General features: G+C 38.1%; 1 protein-coding gene across 1 annotated transcript in view; it reads right to left on the bottom strand.

The window, feature by feature from the left end:
* Window positions 1-18,518, bottom strand: part of CDK6 (cyclin-dependent kinase 6) — a 125,251-nt gene that overhangs the window by 95,880 nt on the left and 10,853 nt on the right. Inside the window, exon 2 of the mRNA XM_010571100.1 lies at window positions 415-550. Coding sequence (XP_010569402.1) covers window positions 415-550 — 136 coding nt within the window. The remainder of the gene's footprint in view (window positions 1-414; window positions 551-18,518) is intronic.

The following is an 18,518-nucleotide window of genomic DNA, read 5'->3' as shown; positions in this document are numbered from 1 at the left end:
ATTTATTTTATCCATTCTAACAATATCCAGCACTCTACCAGACACCTTCTAGGGAAGGTTAAAGTAGTCTTGGACTAAACAAAAATGGAATCATCTGCCTACAGCTGCAAGATAAGGTCATTATTAATGATTTGGAATGCTACATTTGGTAAAACAGTACAGATTCAGGGGATTTATAAACCTAAAAGAGGAAAAAAACCCCAAAACCAAGTGCAACACTTCCACAAAGAGATTACATCTGTTAGTGAATACAGATCTTTGTGCTGCAATTCATGTCCCAAGCTGGGCATTACTCAATTTTGATATAACAAAATCCTATGGAATCAAAATGCAATTTGTCTTTGTGATTTATCTCTTTGCCCTTCCTATCCCTTATTTTCTGAAATAATATCCAAAATCTTTCTTCTTAAATACCTTTATAGTTTCAGTAGGCACTCCAGGCTCTGGAACTTTATCCAAGTAAGTAGTCAAATCTTGATCCACGTGTTCAAACACCAGTGTTAACTTGGTCTCTCTGTCTGTTCGTGACACGGTGCACACATCGAACAATCTGAGAGGAGGAAAAGAAAAGAGGAGGTAAAGTATACAGGAACCAATACAGACATACAATGCTTGCAGCTCATACATGTCTATTTAAATTTCTTACAGTGTATAGAATGGAAAAAAGAGCTTTCCAAAGGTAGAGCAATCTTTGAGGTCTTGATTCATCAGATAGCTACTGATACATCAATAATATAATATTTCTCTTTCATGTGCGGATTCTGAAATAGGATTAAGTATTAAGAATTCACCAGCTGTTCAAAGTAAAATAATTACATGAAAAGAAATTATTTTTTTGGACTAACTAGAGTTAGTACAGAAAATTACTTGATATTTATCTACATTCTATGTTGCAGTACTTACAGTCATATAAAAAAAAATGTGAGAAACATTTTTGAGAAAAAATATACAGGGTGCTTGCATGCACCTTCAGTTTCTTCCCACATAACTCCCATACTCTTGCAAGTTCCTGGACTCAAGGAATACCTTCAGAGTCAGGATACAGTCTGGAAGAAAGCTTTGTGCACAAGATGCCACTACTAAGAAAGCTTTCTTCTCTCATCACTTTCTGACATTCTTTTACTGAAATTTCTTTATCTTTTCACCTTGTTGCACAACATCAAATGCAAACTAATTTGCAAAGCTCTTCATAATGTCACATTCCTATCTGATGACTCTATTTTCTATTGTTTTCTCTTTTTAATTAGGATTTCTCTCATCTTCTCCACTTCATCTACCATATCAGCTTTAATCACTGTTTTATCTTTTTCACTAACGTCTGCCCATCCTTTTATGCTTCACACCTACACTCATACCAGTGACTTTCACTACACTTCCTCTAGTCCCGCTTGTACAAAATCACAATAGGAAACCGTCTTACAGATGGAAGGACACTTGTTGCCCACTCACATACTTCACCAATGTGTTTATTCATTTAGTTTTAAATTGTACAGATCAGATTGCCTTTCTCTCTGAAGCGAGGCAGAAAATCAATTGCTACTTTTATTAGGTGACAGTAGATTTGAAAAATGTATGAATACAGTTACTGAGAAAAAAGTCTATACAGTTAAACTGAGGAACCTATCATAGATAACAAACCATAGTGTTGATACTACTGCTTATTTTGGTCATCATAGCAGTCACATTGTTTTACTACGTGTATCTTTCATCCTCTTACTTAGAATAACTGCTTCCTTACTTTGTGCAAAGTGCAGGAGTTCTGATAATGTTATCAAGTAGTATTTTTGTTCTTTGTCCTAGGACTAAAGGCTTAATATGCAGGATCTGTAGACAACAGATCACGCACAAAGCCTTGGGGGTCACTGCTTTTTGAAGAGGACATCTGACAAACACGCTAGGAGAACACTTTGTAATGAGCTCTTACTTCTTACCTTAAATCTCAAAATATTTCACAAGAGAAGGGAAGATAAGAATTGGCACAACTGTCTGCGAAGACGGTAAGCCAGGTTTAAGAGACCAGTATGTTTCACTTGAGATGATACAGATTTAACATATTAAGGCTGTGGTCCCACTTTAACAGCATTTCCTAAATACTCTTTGGTCAGACACTTAAAAGTTGTTTATTAGCCACAGTGTTTTGAAAATGGATGCGTGCACATTCCTTTTAGCTTAAAGAAGATTTTCAGTGAGTAATAATTTGGGAACCAGAATTACAGAATATGGAGAGACTGTCACCCTACCTCTACTAGAAGACTAATCTGTACTTAATCTGTAATCATCATATGAACAAATATGAATTAAATTATTATGGTAACATAGTGACTGTAACAGCAAATGTCTCGACACATTTCTCATGAAGACAAATGCTGTTCTCTTTATGATTCCCTTAATGGGGTGTACACAGAAGTTAGATGTCCTGTACACAGTGAATCAATTTTGTGAAAAGTCACAAACCTTTCTGAAAAGTGAAATTGGCTGGTATTTGGCTGGAGGTTAATAATCTGCAATATATTTATATAAATCAATGTGGAATGTAGCCGGACTGCCTATAACCCCAACACATGCAAATAGAGAGGAGCCAGACAGGTCTGAACATCTGAACATAAACACTGGAAAATATTTCCAACTGTATGATTCCTTTGTGTTGACCTACATTTACCTAAAAATGTTCTAAAACACCTTTTTTTGCCAGGTATCTAATACACTGGCAAAATTATCTTTTCAACTATAGCAGAATTATAATTCAAGAAAAAAAAAGGAAAAAAGATTCAACTGTATAGAATATAGAAGCAACACATAATTTCCAACTCAGTGTGGAGGGAAATGCAGATTCTCTGTTTAATTCTTCTGTATGTGGCTTATTTTGATCCTGGCATTTTCTGGCACAGCAAAATAAGGAACTGAGAGGAGCGCAATTCTAGTCACCTATTACTGAGTAATAATATTATCACTGAGTAATAATATTATCTTTCTTTTTTATACACCCTTTATGTGTAACTCTAAATGCTTTACTGTTAATAATAAAATCTCCAGATCCTGCACTGGGCTGGGTGAAAGCACATTGTGTTTACTCACAGAAAATACAGCTGCTGCTTTAGAAAGATAATAATTTGAAGCACAGCTTATATGAAGCCATGATATTACGAAAAGACAACATACGGCATTGCCCATGCTAATCGTTCTGGAAATAGATTGAGAAAAACACAGCCTCTTTATTTAGTAGTTTCCATCGGGATAAAACTACTTGTTATAAATTATATTTTTTTACATCCACTGTGACAAAATCATCCATAAAGCTGTCTTCTTTAGCTAGGAACATCTCTGCTGGCTACAGTGCACATCTCTCAAGCCATTTCCTCATGATTTTCTGTACGTGATGGGTTAGTTTTGCATGTGATTGCCTCTCTAGAATAGGCAACAGCAAAACACCTTTTATGTAAAGAGTTACTGTGTGGACACTGTCCTAAGTGAAGTAAATGTACCTCAATTAATACAGGATTTCCATACTGAATACTTTGTAAACACAAGCCCTGCCCTTCTATTGTACTTACAAAAGAAACGTTTGAATTATTTGATTAAAGTAAGATCCGCTATGGGAAATCCTGCAAGTATTTAACAAGATGTTTGGCTGAGAGTCATACACTGCCTGACGTGTTGATCTGAACTGGAGCATTGTTCAATAGACAGTTAGGGAATACCTGTGTTCTAATGCAGACATTTTTTCATGTTAACTGTACTAAAGTAAAAAAACCTTATCAGCTACAAATCTATGTCTCTGTTTTATTTTATGTGTCTAGTGCATCTTACTGTAACCTAGCAGAATACCTGCCTTCCTACAAAAATACTTTCATTTTTTTGAACACAGAAAACTAGATGATGCGTCTTGAAGTCTCCATAGCTTCTTAAAACATGTAATCTGACAAATGCAACTTCATTTCATCCTCATTTAACAATATACAGTCTGAATGCTTAATGCTTCTATAAGAAAACCCACAGTTATGCCAATTCCTTTGAAAACTATTGCATCTACTGACTGGTACTAATTTCGTAACTGCTTCTAGAAAGTCCTTAAATGTTACTGGACTTGCTTTTGAGATGCTCTGAAAACTGCTATAAAGTTACCCACTTTCAAGTGGAATAAATATTTTTTTCCCAAGAAAACTGAGATAATAGTGGTGGAGATCAAACCCATCAGCCCAAGCCACCTGCAAGAAATACCAAACAACAGATCTGACTGTAAGAACTGAAAAACTGTAGGACGTCAGTTGTCTTGGCTATTGTCAAACAGATGAGTAAGTACATCTGGAAAATTAGCCAGATCACAGTCAATGGGAAGACCAAAGAATTAGATACTTGCTGCCAATGCATCCAAAGGCTTATTGTTATTTTTACTGCAGTAGGACTAATCCAACATGAACACATATCCCTTTACTTTGCTGGTCACTCACAGCACTGAACAAAACCACAGTTCTTGCCCTCTAAAGTTTTTCAGTAACATGAATTTACTTTAATTTTCTTGGGAACAATGTCTTCCCAGGAAAAGTTACTTCCTAGCTTATGCATGACAGAAAGAGAACTGGAGCTATTGATTTATGAGTAGGAGAAATGTTTAAGAAGACTGTGGTGTGGCAAGTAGTGGCATAGTAAGATGCTACAGTTTTAAGGTTTCGTAAGCCTGGACAAAGACTCAGATGGAAAGAGTTTGGTGGTCTCAACCTAACTCCGGAAGGTATTTATCCACATGACAAAAAACCAGCACAGAATTTATGTATGATTGACAGTGTTTACACAAGCACCACAGGATTGGGATACCAAGGTCATGATTGAGGTTTATTGACAAATATATGGAGGGGAGCCTTAATGGCTTCTGCTTTCACTGCCTTTGGCTCAGGTTAATTCTGTGAGTCCATAATTTTCAAGGGCACAGAAAATTTCAGCCTCTCACACCTAACAGCAGAGAATGAGAATCAGGCATCCTTTGAATCCAAATTTCAGCAGCCTTTGACTATTCTGTTCCCTGGAAACCACTTAGCAGCAAGCCCTTCATTCACCCCAACTTCTTAAACTATGTCCTCCTTGAAAAAAACAGTTCTCCCCATACTTTTAATATTAGCTACCTTCTCCTTACTTGCTTTTGAAGAGGAAAAAGACTCTGCTAACAGAATCCAGCCTCTACTTGGAATCACATGTACCCAAAGTATTGTAACAATGGGGTTGTATTTCAGATGAAGAAGACAATAGCTGGGCAAGTGGGGTGGAACATGTGCCTTACGAGAACCATGTCCCACGTAGCAAAACAGGAAATAGAGCTTCACACTCTGAAATGTATGACAGAGCTCTTTCCCTTTGTTCAGGACATGCTGCTTTGTCTCATCTTAATCAGCAATCACCTACTCCTCCATGCCTCTGAAAGCTATCTATTTCAGACGTAGATTCTCCTTGCTCGAAGCAGCTTTAGTGAAGTACTTTTAGATGAAGAAAGAGCACATGCAGATGATCAGGCCACCAAATTCAAAGTATCTCATATTTTAAGTGCATTTTTTCTGGGATAACATTTGTAACACCACGTAGTAATGCAAGACCCAAGTTCGATTTTCAGAAGCATATGGGGTCTTCAGGAGCTTCCCAATGTGCTTGTCATGACAGCCGCAGCTGCAGCCATGTGCATCAATACTCAGGGTGTGCCTCCACAGGAGACTGCGACATAATGCAGACACTTAGACTGTGCTCAACTGACCCACCTCTGTACTGAAAATGTACAGCGTGACAGCACAGCACTGCCTGCAGCACGGTAAACTAACCACCATGAGCTCCATCCAGCAGCAGTCGGATGCCTAGAGTCAAACTCAATCAATTAAAATAAGCTTGGGTGTCTCTACACTGCTCATGACAACTTTACATCTCAAATCCTTATTCTCTACATTCCTACTGGGTTCTTGGAGTTTGTGAACATTTTCCTGCTTTGCTACCCTTCCAGGAAAGAGTAGCAGGATCTCTTCTTGTCTTCAGAAGAAACCTCTTTCAGGCAAATAGCAGAAAAGGGCAGAACATAACATCAGATAAAATAAATTATCTAGGACATGCAGATGTTATGCAGGTAGATGTTTTCAACTCTGCAGCCACTCATTCATTATCTGCTACGCACAGAGCAGAAAGAGCTACCACAAAGAAGCAATTGCGTGATGAAAGCAAGGCAGCAGAAAGTCCTATCCTGGAGACCTACTCCAGCAGAGCCCAGCCAATATTCTTGCTTATAGCCCACTCACCAGTGAGGTTTAAGAGAAGGAAGGGGATATTAGGATGACAAGGCAATCGTTCATCTGCAAGCTGAGCTTTGTGCTTTAATTTTTTCCAGTCTCTCTCCCTTTCTGACTTGGAAAAATTATTTTAAATGCTTAGCTGTATAAAAGACGTTTTTGTTCTTTAAGTGTGTGTGAGAAAGAGAGACAGAGAAAGTGACAGAGAAATAGATGCTCTTGAAAGCGAAGTAAATAGCACTGGCTAAAGTCCGATAGTGTGGGCTGACTGGGCAAGCTTTCAACACTCAGTACTGACTGCAGCCCTGACCTGCAACACCCCTGCTCTCCTGTGCTGGGCCCCAACTCGAGCAACGACGAGCCCTGGTGCCAGACTGAATGGGTTTGTGATGCAGACAAATGTCTGCTCTGATGAAACCACCAAAACTAATTTTCATTTTCAACAGAAGCCAAGATTTGTGCCCAAAAGATGAAAAGGCCAAGTACATTTACTCGCTGTGCCACCCAAGTCACTAAAAGATGCGTTTGTTAAAAAAGTTTTACTTCAAGGAAAAATATGCCTGACAACATTCTCTGCACCTCTCTTTGTTTATATCAGCATGCTGTCTTTTTTATCTCTCACACTGCCATTTCTTGTTCACCTTCTTTGTGAAGGGAGATTATTTTTAATAGGCAAGGACCAGAAATGGATCTGGTAAGGCTCAGCAATTTAAACAATATCCTGCCTTGTAGAACTTCACTTTCAGGACTCATCCTACAGTTCACCAGTTTTTTAAATACTTAACTCCTCACCAGTCCATTAACAGCTTCATCTCATTGCAATTGATTTTAAATCCAAACTGGCCACACACTGAGCAATTGCCATTACTGAGGGAAAATACCAGCCTGCTGGTGCCTACACTTACTCCTGTGCACTGCCATACCAAACAGACTGTCAGATTCTCTCTGTGAGGGACAGGCCAAGTCACCCTCAAATCAGAAAAATAATGTGGCCTGCTATGAAGATAGTCGCTGACAGATTGTTTAGGATCAGCAATAGCTGTCTGACCTATTCATAGTGCTCTCATGTGATCCTGGAGCAAGCAAATGTACACTGCCTTTCAGAGTCATGTACCCTGCCGTTATACAGTACTCAGAGCTTACAATAAGCTTCCATAAGCTTCCAGTTCAGTGTACAAATTAAAGATGCTCCCATTCATTGGCAGTGCATGTGCATCTTTTATTAAGTGTTTTTGATTTTCTGTAGAATACTTTCCTCAGGGATAGCTGCATTCCTTTTTACATTCCTTAAGTTTCTCAGCATGTAAATAAAACTTATGTTTGAATATTTATTTTGTTTAATTTAAATGAAAGGAGCACAGAAGTTACTCTGGACTCCCAGCTATACCTGGTGCAAGATGGGATACAACAAAATCTAGTCTTTATTCATGTGTAGCTCAAAGTCAAACTGATTGTTACAGATGTCACCTTTCAGTTTACATTTTGAAATCATGCTTGTGCCAAAGCTACAGGATCTAAACCTGAGTTGATCATCTCTTTCCTAGATTTAAATAAAACCAACAAATCATCTTAGGAAGATTTTACAACAGTATAAATTATCATGCATTCTTTAGTAGCTTAATAATCTAATCTATTTACACTTGAGACTTAATGGTGATGCCAATATATAAAAAATAACAAAGTATTCACAGCAAAAAACCAAACATCCTGTTTGATACTCTTCACTATCTCATATAGTTTTTTAAATCCTTGCAATGCCACAGCAGTTCCTGAGGTGTTTAATTCAGCATTTTTTAAGTGGTAAGTAATTCCAATGCAAATTTGATTGCAAGCTCTTACTTTTTAGAGAGGTATGGGGAAACCTAAAAAACAAGCAAGTACTGTAGAAGATGACAGAAGAGGTCTACTGTTTTGATGCTTACCCTCAATTCAGGGACTGCTGCTCCTGAATGACCTCCAGGTTATTCTATACCACAATTCTACGGGGTGATGGTGGCTGTATGCAAAACTCAGGTTCTGTTTGAGTCTGAATTAACCTTCCAGCATACACTAAGCCCTCAGGAATACAGGCAACCACAGCTTGACTGACAGTACTTCTGAAGGGCAAATCCAGTTGCCAGAGCCATTGAACAAGTAAGGTAAGGAGGCTTGCTAAATGGTGCAAATACACCTGAGCCCTGATGATGTTGCTACCACTCCCTAGGAAGAAGGGCCAGTACTGGCAGCAGCTGAAAGGAGCCCAAAGCTGGTAGGGTGATGGTGATGAGGAGGGGAGAGAGACCACTAGATGCAAAATATCTTGCTGTGGTTCTTTTACTGGCATTAACAACAGCTTTGACTAAGACCCTCAGAAAAAGTATTGTTGTAGTGACTTGAGAGACACCAACACTGTGTTTCTCAAAGAAGGATCAGGAGCTGACTTTTAGAAAGGGATAACTTCCACAGTTCAACACCACTGTGAACTCCACTGCAAAAGCAAAAAAGCAGGAAAACAGAAGAAAAAAAAGCCTAAAGAAAAAAAAAGGCTAAATTGGCTAAAATTGACAATACGGATATGCACAAAGTAAATAAATAGCGTATATGTTAGTAAAGACAGCTGTTAATTTGAAAACCAGGTTCATTCTTTTTAGTCCTTTGAATTGTGTTGTTCTAATGTATTCAACGAATTATGAAGGAAATATGTAGGCTTTTTAATGTAACAAGCTCTATATCCCAGTATTAAACAGAAAGCAATTAGTATACATAGGAGTAAAACACAGTAAAACATTGCATCGCTCACTGTCATGCCCCTTTGTTTACATTTGGGTTTATTATTATGTATCATTTCTTAAATACAACGTTCTTGGCTCTCTAGATGACATTACAGCAAAGAAAATCCTTGGTAAGAGAATGAAACAAGCACCACTGGGAGATCAGGTGCAAACTTCTTACAGAGTCTGTTTGTTTATTGCTATACAGCATGGTCAGTTGACATAACACAAGCTTTGAGCAGTATTTTATGAAATGTTTTTAGATCTGTCAGTAAAAAACTGCAATTTTGGAGTTAGGGTAGTAGTGTGCAGAAAAAACCTGTTGTAGATCTTGATCTTGCACAATCCACTAGGCCTGAACGACCAAAGAACTTACGCTGCACTTAACTTTCAGCATGCAAATAACCTAAGTGACTTCTAAGGAAGTATACAGCATCTAAAGCTTCATCTCCCTTATACGCCTGGTATCTTTCAGAAATGGAACCAGAGGAGAAGAAAAAAAAAAGAAAAAAAAAAAAGAAGAGAGAATTCATTGTGCACATGGAATGAAAGACAAAAGGCCAAAAAAATCATTTTTCTCTTCCTTATTCTCAGCCAGTCATTACCCGGAAAGAGCAATGTAAATCCCTGTATGCCATTTAAACCTGTATCTGCTATGATAGTTGGAGTTTGTGGTTCCTGGTCTGGCTTCTCTTACCCATGCAGTGAGAACTCTACAACCTGGGGCCCTGCGTGTAAGCTGCCCTTTTGCACCTCACTGTCCTTATGTGTACCACTCTCCCTCCTTCCTAACTTTTAAATTACCTTTAGGACTCAAGTTAATTCTTGAATATGGCCATACATCTCTGAAAACGATGTTCATGATTTGTTCTGAGGAGTTCATCATAATATTTGTTTTTCCTTAAATTCTGAAATGAACAAAACTATGAACCATTGCTTTCCCAGTTTTCACCTACGGGGCTAGAAAACAGCAACTGATAGGAACAGTTCTTGTTATCTTACAAATAGAAACAGCAATTTAACACCAGGTATTTAAACCACATGAAAACAACTTTTTAAAAATGTCTAAATCTGTTAAAACAATCTGTTTATGGATTCACTAGAACTGCTCAAAATTTCCTGAAAACGGACCAGATATATCCACCCACTTCCAACGCAAGCACAGTGGTTAGGTGGCGAACGCCATTGCCGCATTCAGCAATAGACCAAGTGAAAATCCAAAAGATGTCTTACATTTTGTGTGTTGATTTCCACACATGCTTGTCCTGCATGAAGTTAAAAGACATAAAAATTGAGACGCAGTTCACAGTGCTTTTTGGCTACACTTCATATGGGGAATGACTTTGATCAGGCTTTGATGCCAGAGGTATTCCCAAGAAGACCATGTGCCATGATGCCAGGGGCACCATTAACTTCAGACAAAGGGAATTCCTCCATTCACTTCAGCAAAACCTGAAGTGAGCAGAGTGAACTCAACCAACCTCCCAGCGGCACTTTACCGTGTCCTGTTGCCACCACTTAATGTGCTATGAATCACATCCCATCTACCCAAAAGTAAATAGCACTCAGGTGATTTCCAAAAATCAAAAGACAAAGGCAATTGCTCACATGGGTAAGAAAAACAAACAGGATTGGGCCAGGTTTTGGGAGGCAGCCAGATTTATGCACCTAAACATTGCACTCCTCTTTATAAGTTGTTTTCTAAAAGAAAAACTGAGTGACAGAGAGTAAAATATAACTTCATAAGTGAAAGAAAACAGTGAGGGGATATTTATTCTAAAAGCAAAGCATCAAAACTAAGGGAATACAAAGTTAAGGTAACACTTAAATTCAGCACATACAGAAGGCAGATTTAAGGCTTGCAAGAAAACTAACAAACAACTCCGCTGAACACAGCTGTCTTTGGCTACCCATCATCAGACAGTTCAAATGCCATCCATCTACACAACAGCCTGGGAGAGCTCGTGGAGTGCTGAGTTCTCCTCTCAGCTACTGTGGAAGAGATACAACTCATGTAATGGAGTTGCTCAGGGGTTTGGTGGTTAGTCTGGATGGATCATGTAGGCCTCTGTATATTCAAAGGAAAAAAGTAGGTTGGTTGAATCACTCGGGGAGGGGGTGGGTACTGTCTGTCCCAGCTTGCTATGGAAGACGCCTAGATGACTAATTTAGACAAGATGCTTGAATTTAACTGAATTTAGGAGACATGACTCTTTCCTGGGAAGACTATAACTGAGCAATTTTACTTGGTGGGATTCCAGATTATGTTCAATTGATTTTTGAAGATATTTAAAAATATTTCTTCTCATGAGCAACTTAAAACAAAATGAGGGAGAAGTCAAAAGAAAAAAAAAAAGACACTGAAAATGCCTCTGCCCTATTCACTCAAGCCCCACAGACCAGGATCAAGCCTAAAAAGCTCTGCACACAAGAGCCTTTACCTAAGCCTCATGAAGTAAATACATGCATTTAACTGGCTTTGGCTCAGGTCCAGAATTTCCTTTAATTTGAAAGGGAGTTTCACCTGTGACAAACTTGCAGGATTGAGTTTAATATTCATGTTGTACAGAACAGAAACAAATGGGACTAATAAATCTTCAATAGAAATTTACAAGATTTTTCTGGCTTAATAAATTTAGCCAGGGGGCAATTACTCTTAAACAGTTGATACATAAAAAGGGATCCTCATTTCCATTAGCATGCAAATTCCTTACACCTTCCATCAGAATTTAAGACATTACATCTTACAAGTTTTTATAAATATGGACTTCATGGCTGCTCTTTTTCCCATTCACAGTCATTCACACATGGCCATAAAAGCTCCTTGGCTGTTATGTAATTTCTTCTACTAAGCTTTCTTTTTTTTTATTTTAAATTATTCATAGCACATGTAAAGAAAATTACAAGTGTCTATTTCTGTAAGATTCTCAGGTGCTTTCATCCTCCAGTTCTTCAGGTAGGAGCCTAATACACATTTCCTCCTTTTCCAGCCAGTTTACACGGCACTGTGAGCCAGCCGTTTGAAGATTAATGCACATGGAGTGAAGTATTCTACAGGCTGTACAGCTCTTTAAGTATTTCCTTTAAGCTCTTGCACACATATGTAAAAGAAAACAAATTAAAGATTATTTGCAGAGTTTGGCAATGAAAATGAGGTGTTAGTAGCATTTTGAGCTGGCAATAAATTTTATTCGACTGTTTTATTACTTCGGGGCAAAGGCAACTATTTCTTTTGGGGCGTCTTCTAGCAGCATGAGATGAGGGTTTACATTTTAATGCATGGATAGTTTTGAAATGAATTCAGCATTTGGTAAATGATACTGCATGTCAGATGTATATACACAACAAGACCGTACTTTGGTTGTTTTGCAACAACATCTTTCACATTTCTGAAAAAAATGAGCAAACTATAATACATCTTGCAAAACAAAGTACATCTACCCAAGCTCTGCGAGCAAAGGAGAGCGTGCTCTGCAACGTCCAGGCAGCCAGTGTCAGCTCAGGGTGAGCCGAGGAAGATCTGAGGACAGCAGAGCGTAATGGCTGAGGCTCTGCAGCACTAACATGGCTACGCGGCTTCCAGCTGGCTCAAAGCACCGGCAGAGCGAGTAGGCATCTGCCTGGGAATGAGGCAGGGCTGGCTCACATCTGCTTGCAAATGCTGCATGGACTTACAAAGCAGTGGACGCAGATTACTTAAGATCACAGAGCAAGTCGGTGTCAAAACTGTCGAGCCTTAATTTGCCAGGAATTATCACTTCAGGTCGTCGGGCTCTTACACCATTCCCTAAGCTATCTGCTCTTTCTCACTTCAGAAAAATACTGGGTGAGACGGAAATTGTTCTAACCCTTTCTAAGCCACATATGAACTGTTTTATTAATGTAATTATTTTTATTTCAAGAATAAGTCAGGAGACATCGAGGGCTGAAGGAGTTGCTCCTCATTATTTTCTCTAATCCACCCCCAAACACTGCAATCATCCTATTTACCTCTGTTCGGAGAAACAGCACAGAAACTTATAGCACAGCTGATGGTCTTGAGCCTTTGTACAGTTGACTGAACAGGCAACACTACACACCATACAGGGCCCACAGAAACAGCACAGTCTACAAAAGCCTTTTCTGGCTGTGATCAGCTTGCCTATTCCAGTGACACGCTACTATTATTTTGGTTTTCAGTTTCCATCTTTTGTCCATCTAACAGAAACAATTATCTTTCTCACTTCTTCTTTAGAGCTTCCATTTATCTTCTATTCAGATATGTAGTCAAGGAAAAGCCAAATTTTCACACTGTGAAATATATGTAATCATACTGGACATCATTATTTATGTACAATTTTTATATGAATTTTCATGCTTATTGAACCACAGGCTTTTAATTAAGGTATCACTGGACTACAGTGTCACTGGACTACCAATTATATCAATTGCTATATCGTGGAACTTCTGCGTGTGTGCAAACACTTACCAGTGGCACAGGCCTACAAAGAGAAATAGAATTTTTTTCACCCAGGTGGCCAATATAAAATGGAATAGCAGGAGTCAAGAGTAATTAAATTGAATAGATACAGGGAACATATGATCTTAGATAGTAAAGATATGGCAGCATTAATTGCAAGGGGAAAATTAGACATCATAAAACTGCCAAGATACGTTAAGTGATTTAGGAACCAAGGTCCCAAATTACAAAATAACCCAAGTATGTAGGGTCGTCAGTACATTTGAGAATCACTTATTGTCCGAAGTGTCACTTCTTGATGATTTTCAATTAGTATCCCAATGCCTAAATCATAACAAAATAGGATTGGAAGAAAAAAAAGAGACTAGTTGCCTGCATTAATAAGCACCCACAAAACAGACATTTATGAGGATGCACAGATATCACAGGCCACAAGATGCTTCCTACCACCCCACACGAAATGCAGAGGTAGAACAAGAGCTACAGCCCTGGAGCTTTTCCTCATGGCGCATTTTAGTTCGAGAGCCTCACCGTCACACCAGGTCCCTGCAGCAGTAGGATATTCGTGAAATAAAACTCCTAAGTTATTCCAGGAAGCTGACCTCTACCATTTTACACAGGATATTAAATAGACCCCAGCTGTCTCCACTTAGAAGTGACTTAGTTCATATGTTTTATAAAGGTCCATTCAGCTGCCTTCCGAGTTATCACAGAATTGAAGTGACTTTCTGTGAAGAAAAAAGTCAAACTTTCTGGTGATTTCCCTTACCTACTTTTCATGCAGGTATGTCTTGGTTTTCAAACACCACAACTGGCATCTATATGTTCTGAAATAAGAATCTGTGTCTGGATTATGAAAATATTTGACTGTGAAATAACTGTCTCAAGTCCATTTTTTTGCTAAATCCAGGAAGACACAGTAGTCTTCATTTCCATGAATGCCTCTGTACGCAAGCCCCTATGGTATATGACTATTGATCTAAGCACAGTACAGTCCGCATTATTTCGCTCCAGAAGGCAGACAAGTGACATGGATTTAGGTTTTCCAAAGCACAAGAACACTTTTTCAGGCTTGTGAAAATGACAGTGGTCAATATATTAGAAATGCCAAGATAATCATGTCCATTCAGAAAATTTTAGTTAAATTATTTCAGAACTCAAGAGTCTTTTTAAGAGCCTCCATTTAAAAGCTGACAAGATGAGCTGACAAAATTGCAATATTTTTGTACAAAGGATGTGGTCTGAGATGAATGAGTTCTGGAACTGAGTAAATAATGCAATTTAAAGATGGCAGTTTCAGGCTTGAAAGAAGTAAGATCAAAGTGACCTTAAATTTTACAAGATTTGAAAAATTTAAAAAAGGGTCAATATTAAAAGGAGACACATAATCCCATCATCTAAATATTCCCTAAAACCTTTAAAAATATATATTTGTACTGCACATAGGAGGAAAAAAAAGCCATCTGTTTCAAAAATTAGTTCTGCTGCTTTTAAATATTGATATCCCCTGTTCAATTGCCTGCTGCAGCAGACTCTGCCCCAGTTAGGTTAAGCCATTAGATGTTTACTCTTTTGGATATTGCCTGGGCTCTTTGCCACTCACATCAGGCTTTATAATTTTCATTTATTCTTTCCAGAATACATTTAATAAAAATTACTCTTTTATTATACTTAGGAGTGAGATGGCATTTCAGTTCCAAGTTCCAATTTTCAATGTCAGGTAACTTTTTAAAAACAATTAGCTTTTGGAATGTTTTTTTTCCTGGCTTGCCCTCATTCCCTTTTAATTTTTTCTTTTAACTTTAAAAAAGAAAACTGTTCAGACATTTTTAAGGCACAGAATTTAAAGTAATTGCAGTCCTACATGTCTAATAATCCTCATCCATGTTACAAAATAATAATTCTGAATTTCCTGGTATAAATGCAGTCAAACCTTGAAATTTTCATGGTTTTTCTTTTCCACATATAGACACACCCCCATATGTAATATGCATATCCAAACAGCTTATTAGAGCAACTTATTTGCTTTACTACAATTATATTGTCTTAGTGGTTCCATAATAAAAAAAAGCTGGTTTTGAGCTTTGTAAATCAAGCTATAAAAGAACTAGCTCCAACAGACACTCAACATAAAAAATGGAGCAGAATCTGTTAGCATTATTGATTGATTTTAATTTTTCAGGTTATTACCGAGCAATCTGGGCTGACATGTTTTGACATTATGGAAAAATAAAACTTTCAGTTGCAAAACAATTATTCCAAGAGATAAAGGTATAGTACCACTGCTTTCCAAGCAGTCAGGTCTTGCATAATTCAGAGTGGAATATAAGTTAGACACCGGAATTTTCCAGCTACTTGGAATTGTACTATCACGTAATTTTCTCAAAAGGAATTTGAGGCAATGAAACTATGCGTAGCATCAGAATTTTATCAATAATGAGGTAAGTAGCCCACTTACTTAGTGGCAAATCCAGTATGAGACCAGTATGGCAGAGTGAAGGGAAATGAGAAAAATACACAAGAGAAACTACATCTGAGAAAGCTTTGAAAGGTGCCTTAAACCACTTGTAGGCTGCATGACTGGCCATCTCCAACACCCATCTTCAGCTACTCTTCCTCTTGTAAAAGATTAACCAGATTCAACCAAAACAGCTTCTGCTTGAGCTTAAAATTGGGTACAGGGTAACCAGGCAATGCCCACCCATTCCAGCTACATCCTGCTCCCCTTAGTACTTTAACGCCAAGCACAAACCAGAAGCAGATTGTCTAAAGTCAGTACGTTTTGCAGAAACCCACACTCCACTATTAGGAAAAGTACATCATTTTTTGCCAGATGAAAAACAGTGTCTTGTACAAACCCTTACTAACAATCCATATACTACAGACTTTGGTTAAAAAAAAAAAAAAATCCCCTATAATGCTAATTTCTTATTTGATTACCTCCTCTAATTTCTCATAGTTGAAGTGCTCTCTGATTCCAACACCATCTTTTTGTTCCCCCACACCCAAAATAATTTCCCATTTGCTTTTGTAACTTCTCTTATGTGCTGTACAAACTCCCTACTAGTCTTTCCACTTTCCACCTTAAAACTTGAACCTTACTGACATTAATCTCCTCTGGCTGTAGCAGGCTACAGTTGGGTGACCACTCTGCATTAGCCACGTGTGCTATCTCTGCAGTCAACAAGAGAGAGGCAGGCATTTCCAGAGGGCAATTCATTCTGCTCCAGGGCAGATACAGATGGTGTGTGGGATGAATTATTCTCAGAAAGCCCATCCTCTCTCTGCACTCACTATGGGGAGACTCTAAATGACTAGGATGGAGTACACTTTTAACATTCAGTTGGTTAAAGTTAGATCTGCTGACAATTATCTTACATTCCTGTTTTATTTTTTTTATGCATGGCTATGTGTACCTTCTGTGCATCCATCATGATATACTGGAGCAGAGCCATAAGAGGGAGAAAGTTTGGTGTCTCCCTTTGACATCCCTCATCCCTCTGGAGAGTTTGAGGAAACAATACGTTTAAACTGTCCTGTTATATCTAGCACCCAGGAAGAAGCTATAGCTCCAAAGCAGCAGCCCGGATTTCCAGTGACTGGATGAAGCAACACACCAGGGAAAGGTGTATGACTCGAGTGACAAAATGGGCTGCTACAAATCTCTATTTAAGTACCTACCATGTTAAATCTAAGCATTTTCATATGCTTCCTCTTGACCGTTGAATTTTTTTATTACCTCCTGTTTCTTAATCTCTCTTTTCTAAAGCATATTGTTACTACATCAAGTTTGGGAACCATCCCTTTCCCCCCAAAATAAGATTTAATTATTGCGGCCATTATGACTGTGTGTCTTGACTATAAGAATTTCTTAAACCAGCTATTGCAAGTTACTTCAGGCTATGCAGAGTGGTCGCTCTTCCTTGCACTCCAGGAATAGCTGCTTCACTGATGGTGTCTGTAAATTTTGTCTTTAAACCTTCTGATTTGTCCACTTTATTATGAACAGTGGTTGAAATTGTCCTTTATTACTCTTTTAGTAAACTTAGTTGACTTTCCAGCTTCTCCCAGAATTATAGGCTCAATATCCTTTCACTGATCTAGAGGATGGCAGAAGATTCAAATTTGCTTTTTATGACTTAAGCTTTGTTTCTGGAGAATGGTCTTGCCCACTCTCAACTCTGGGTTACTGGAAACCAAGCGGTCTTTGAAATGTATTTCCTTACAAACATCACAATATCCTATTGATTTGGGACATTCTAATATACTTAAAATGTCTTCTAAAGAGACTCCCTCATCAGTGTAATTCACCTATCTGGGTTTTATCTATAGCCACAAGTACCTTTCATTTTTAGTCAGCTGGGTTACCTGACTATTCAGTGCAATTCCTAACTATTCTTGCTGTTGTACTGACATGGTCTTCTGTTCCAGTCTCATTTTTGTTTGTATTTTTTCACTACTGCATAAAGATTTGCTTTTGAAATAACTGACATCTCTAAAAGATATTTTAATCTGACCAAATAAAATGAAAAAGTAATAAAACCTTGATTTCTTAAGAAGAGAGACAACATGAATAATAAGCAGCATAGAATTAAGTAATGCCAGGCAACTCTGTTTTTTTTTAATGATGTTACAAATGAAAAGGCAATGTGATGAATGGAATTCCATGCAATGAAGAGATACAGGTGCTCAGTTCTGCAGAAGTACTAACTTGTCTGGGCCCTTCCAAGAATGCCACATCTTTTAAGTTTAATGAGACATTTAATTCTGATTTTCAGACTATAGTCACTGATTCAAACCTGTCTGGATATGGGTATTATTGCTTTGATCAGATCTTGTTGCTCAGCATTTTATAAAAAGCAGAGATGAACACTGAGGCAACAAATTGATTAGAGATGTCTGCAAGGAAACCACAAACATCAGTGGGTAGGCCTATCTTCATTAACAATCTAGAAGGTTATCTAAGGATACACAACACACTAATTAGAAGTGCAGATGCTGCTCAATCTCTATGTCATAAAGATCACAAATACAAACAAAGTATGCTGTTAG

The sequence above is a fragment of the Haliaeetus leucocephalus genome, unplaced genomic scaffold (genome assembly GCF_000737465.1).
Source record: "Haliaeetus leucocephalus isolate CR32 unplaced genomic scaffold, Haliaeetus_leucocephalus-4.0 Scaffold0, whole genome shotgun sequence".
Classification (NCBI taxonomy): Eukaryota; Metazoa; Chordata; class Aves; order Accipitriformes; family Accipitridae; genus Haliaeetus; species Haliaeetus leucocephalus.
The sequence above is the reverse complement of the archived record's forward strand: the minus strand, read 5'-3'. Positions and strand labels throughout refer to the sequence as shown.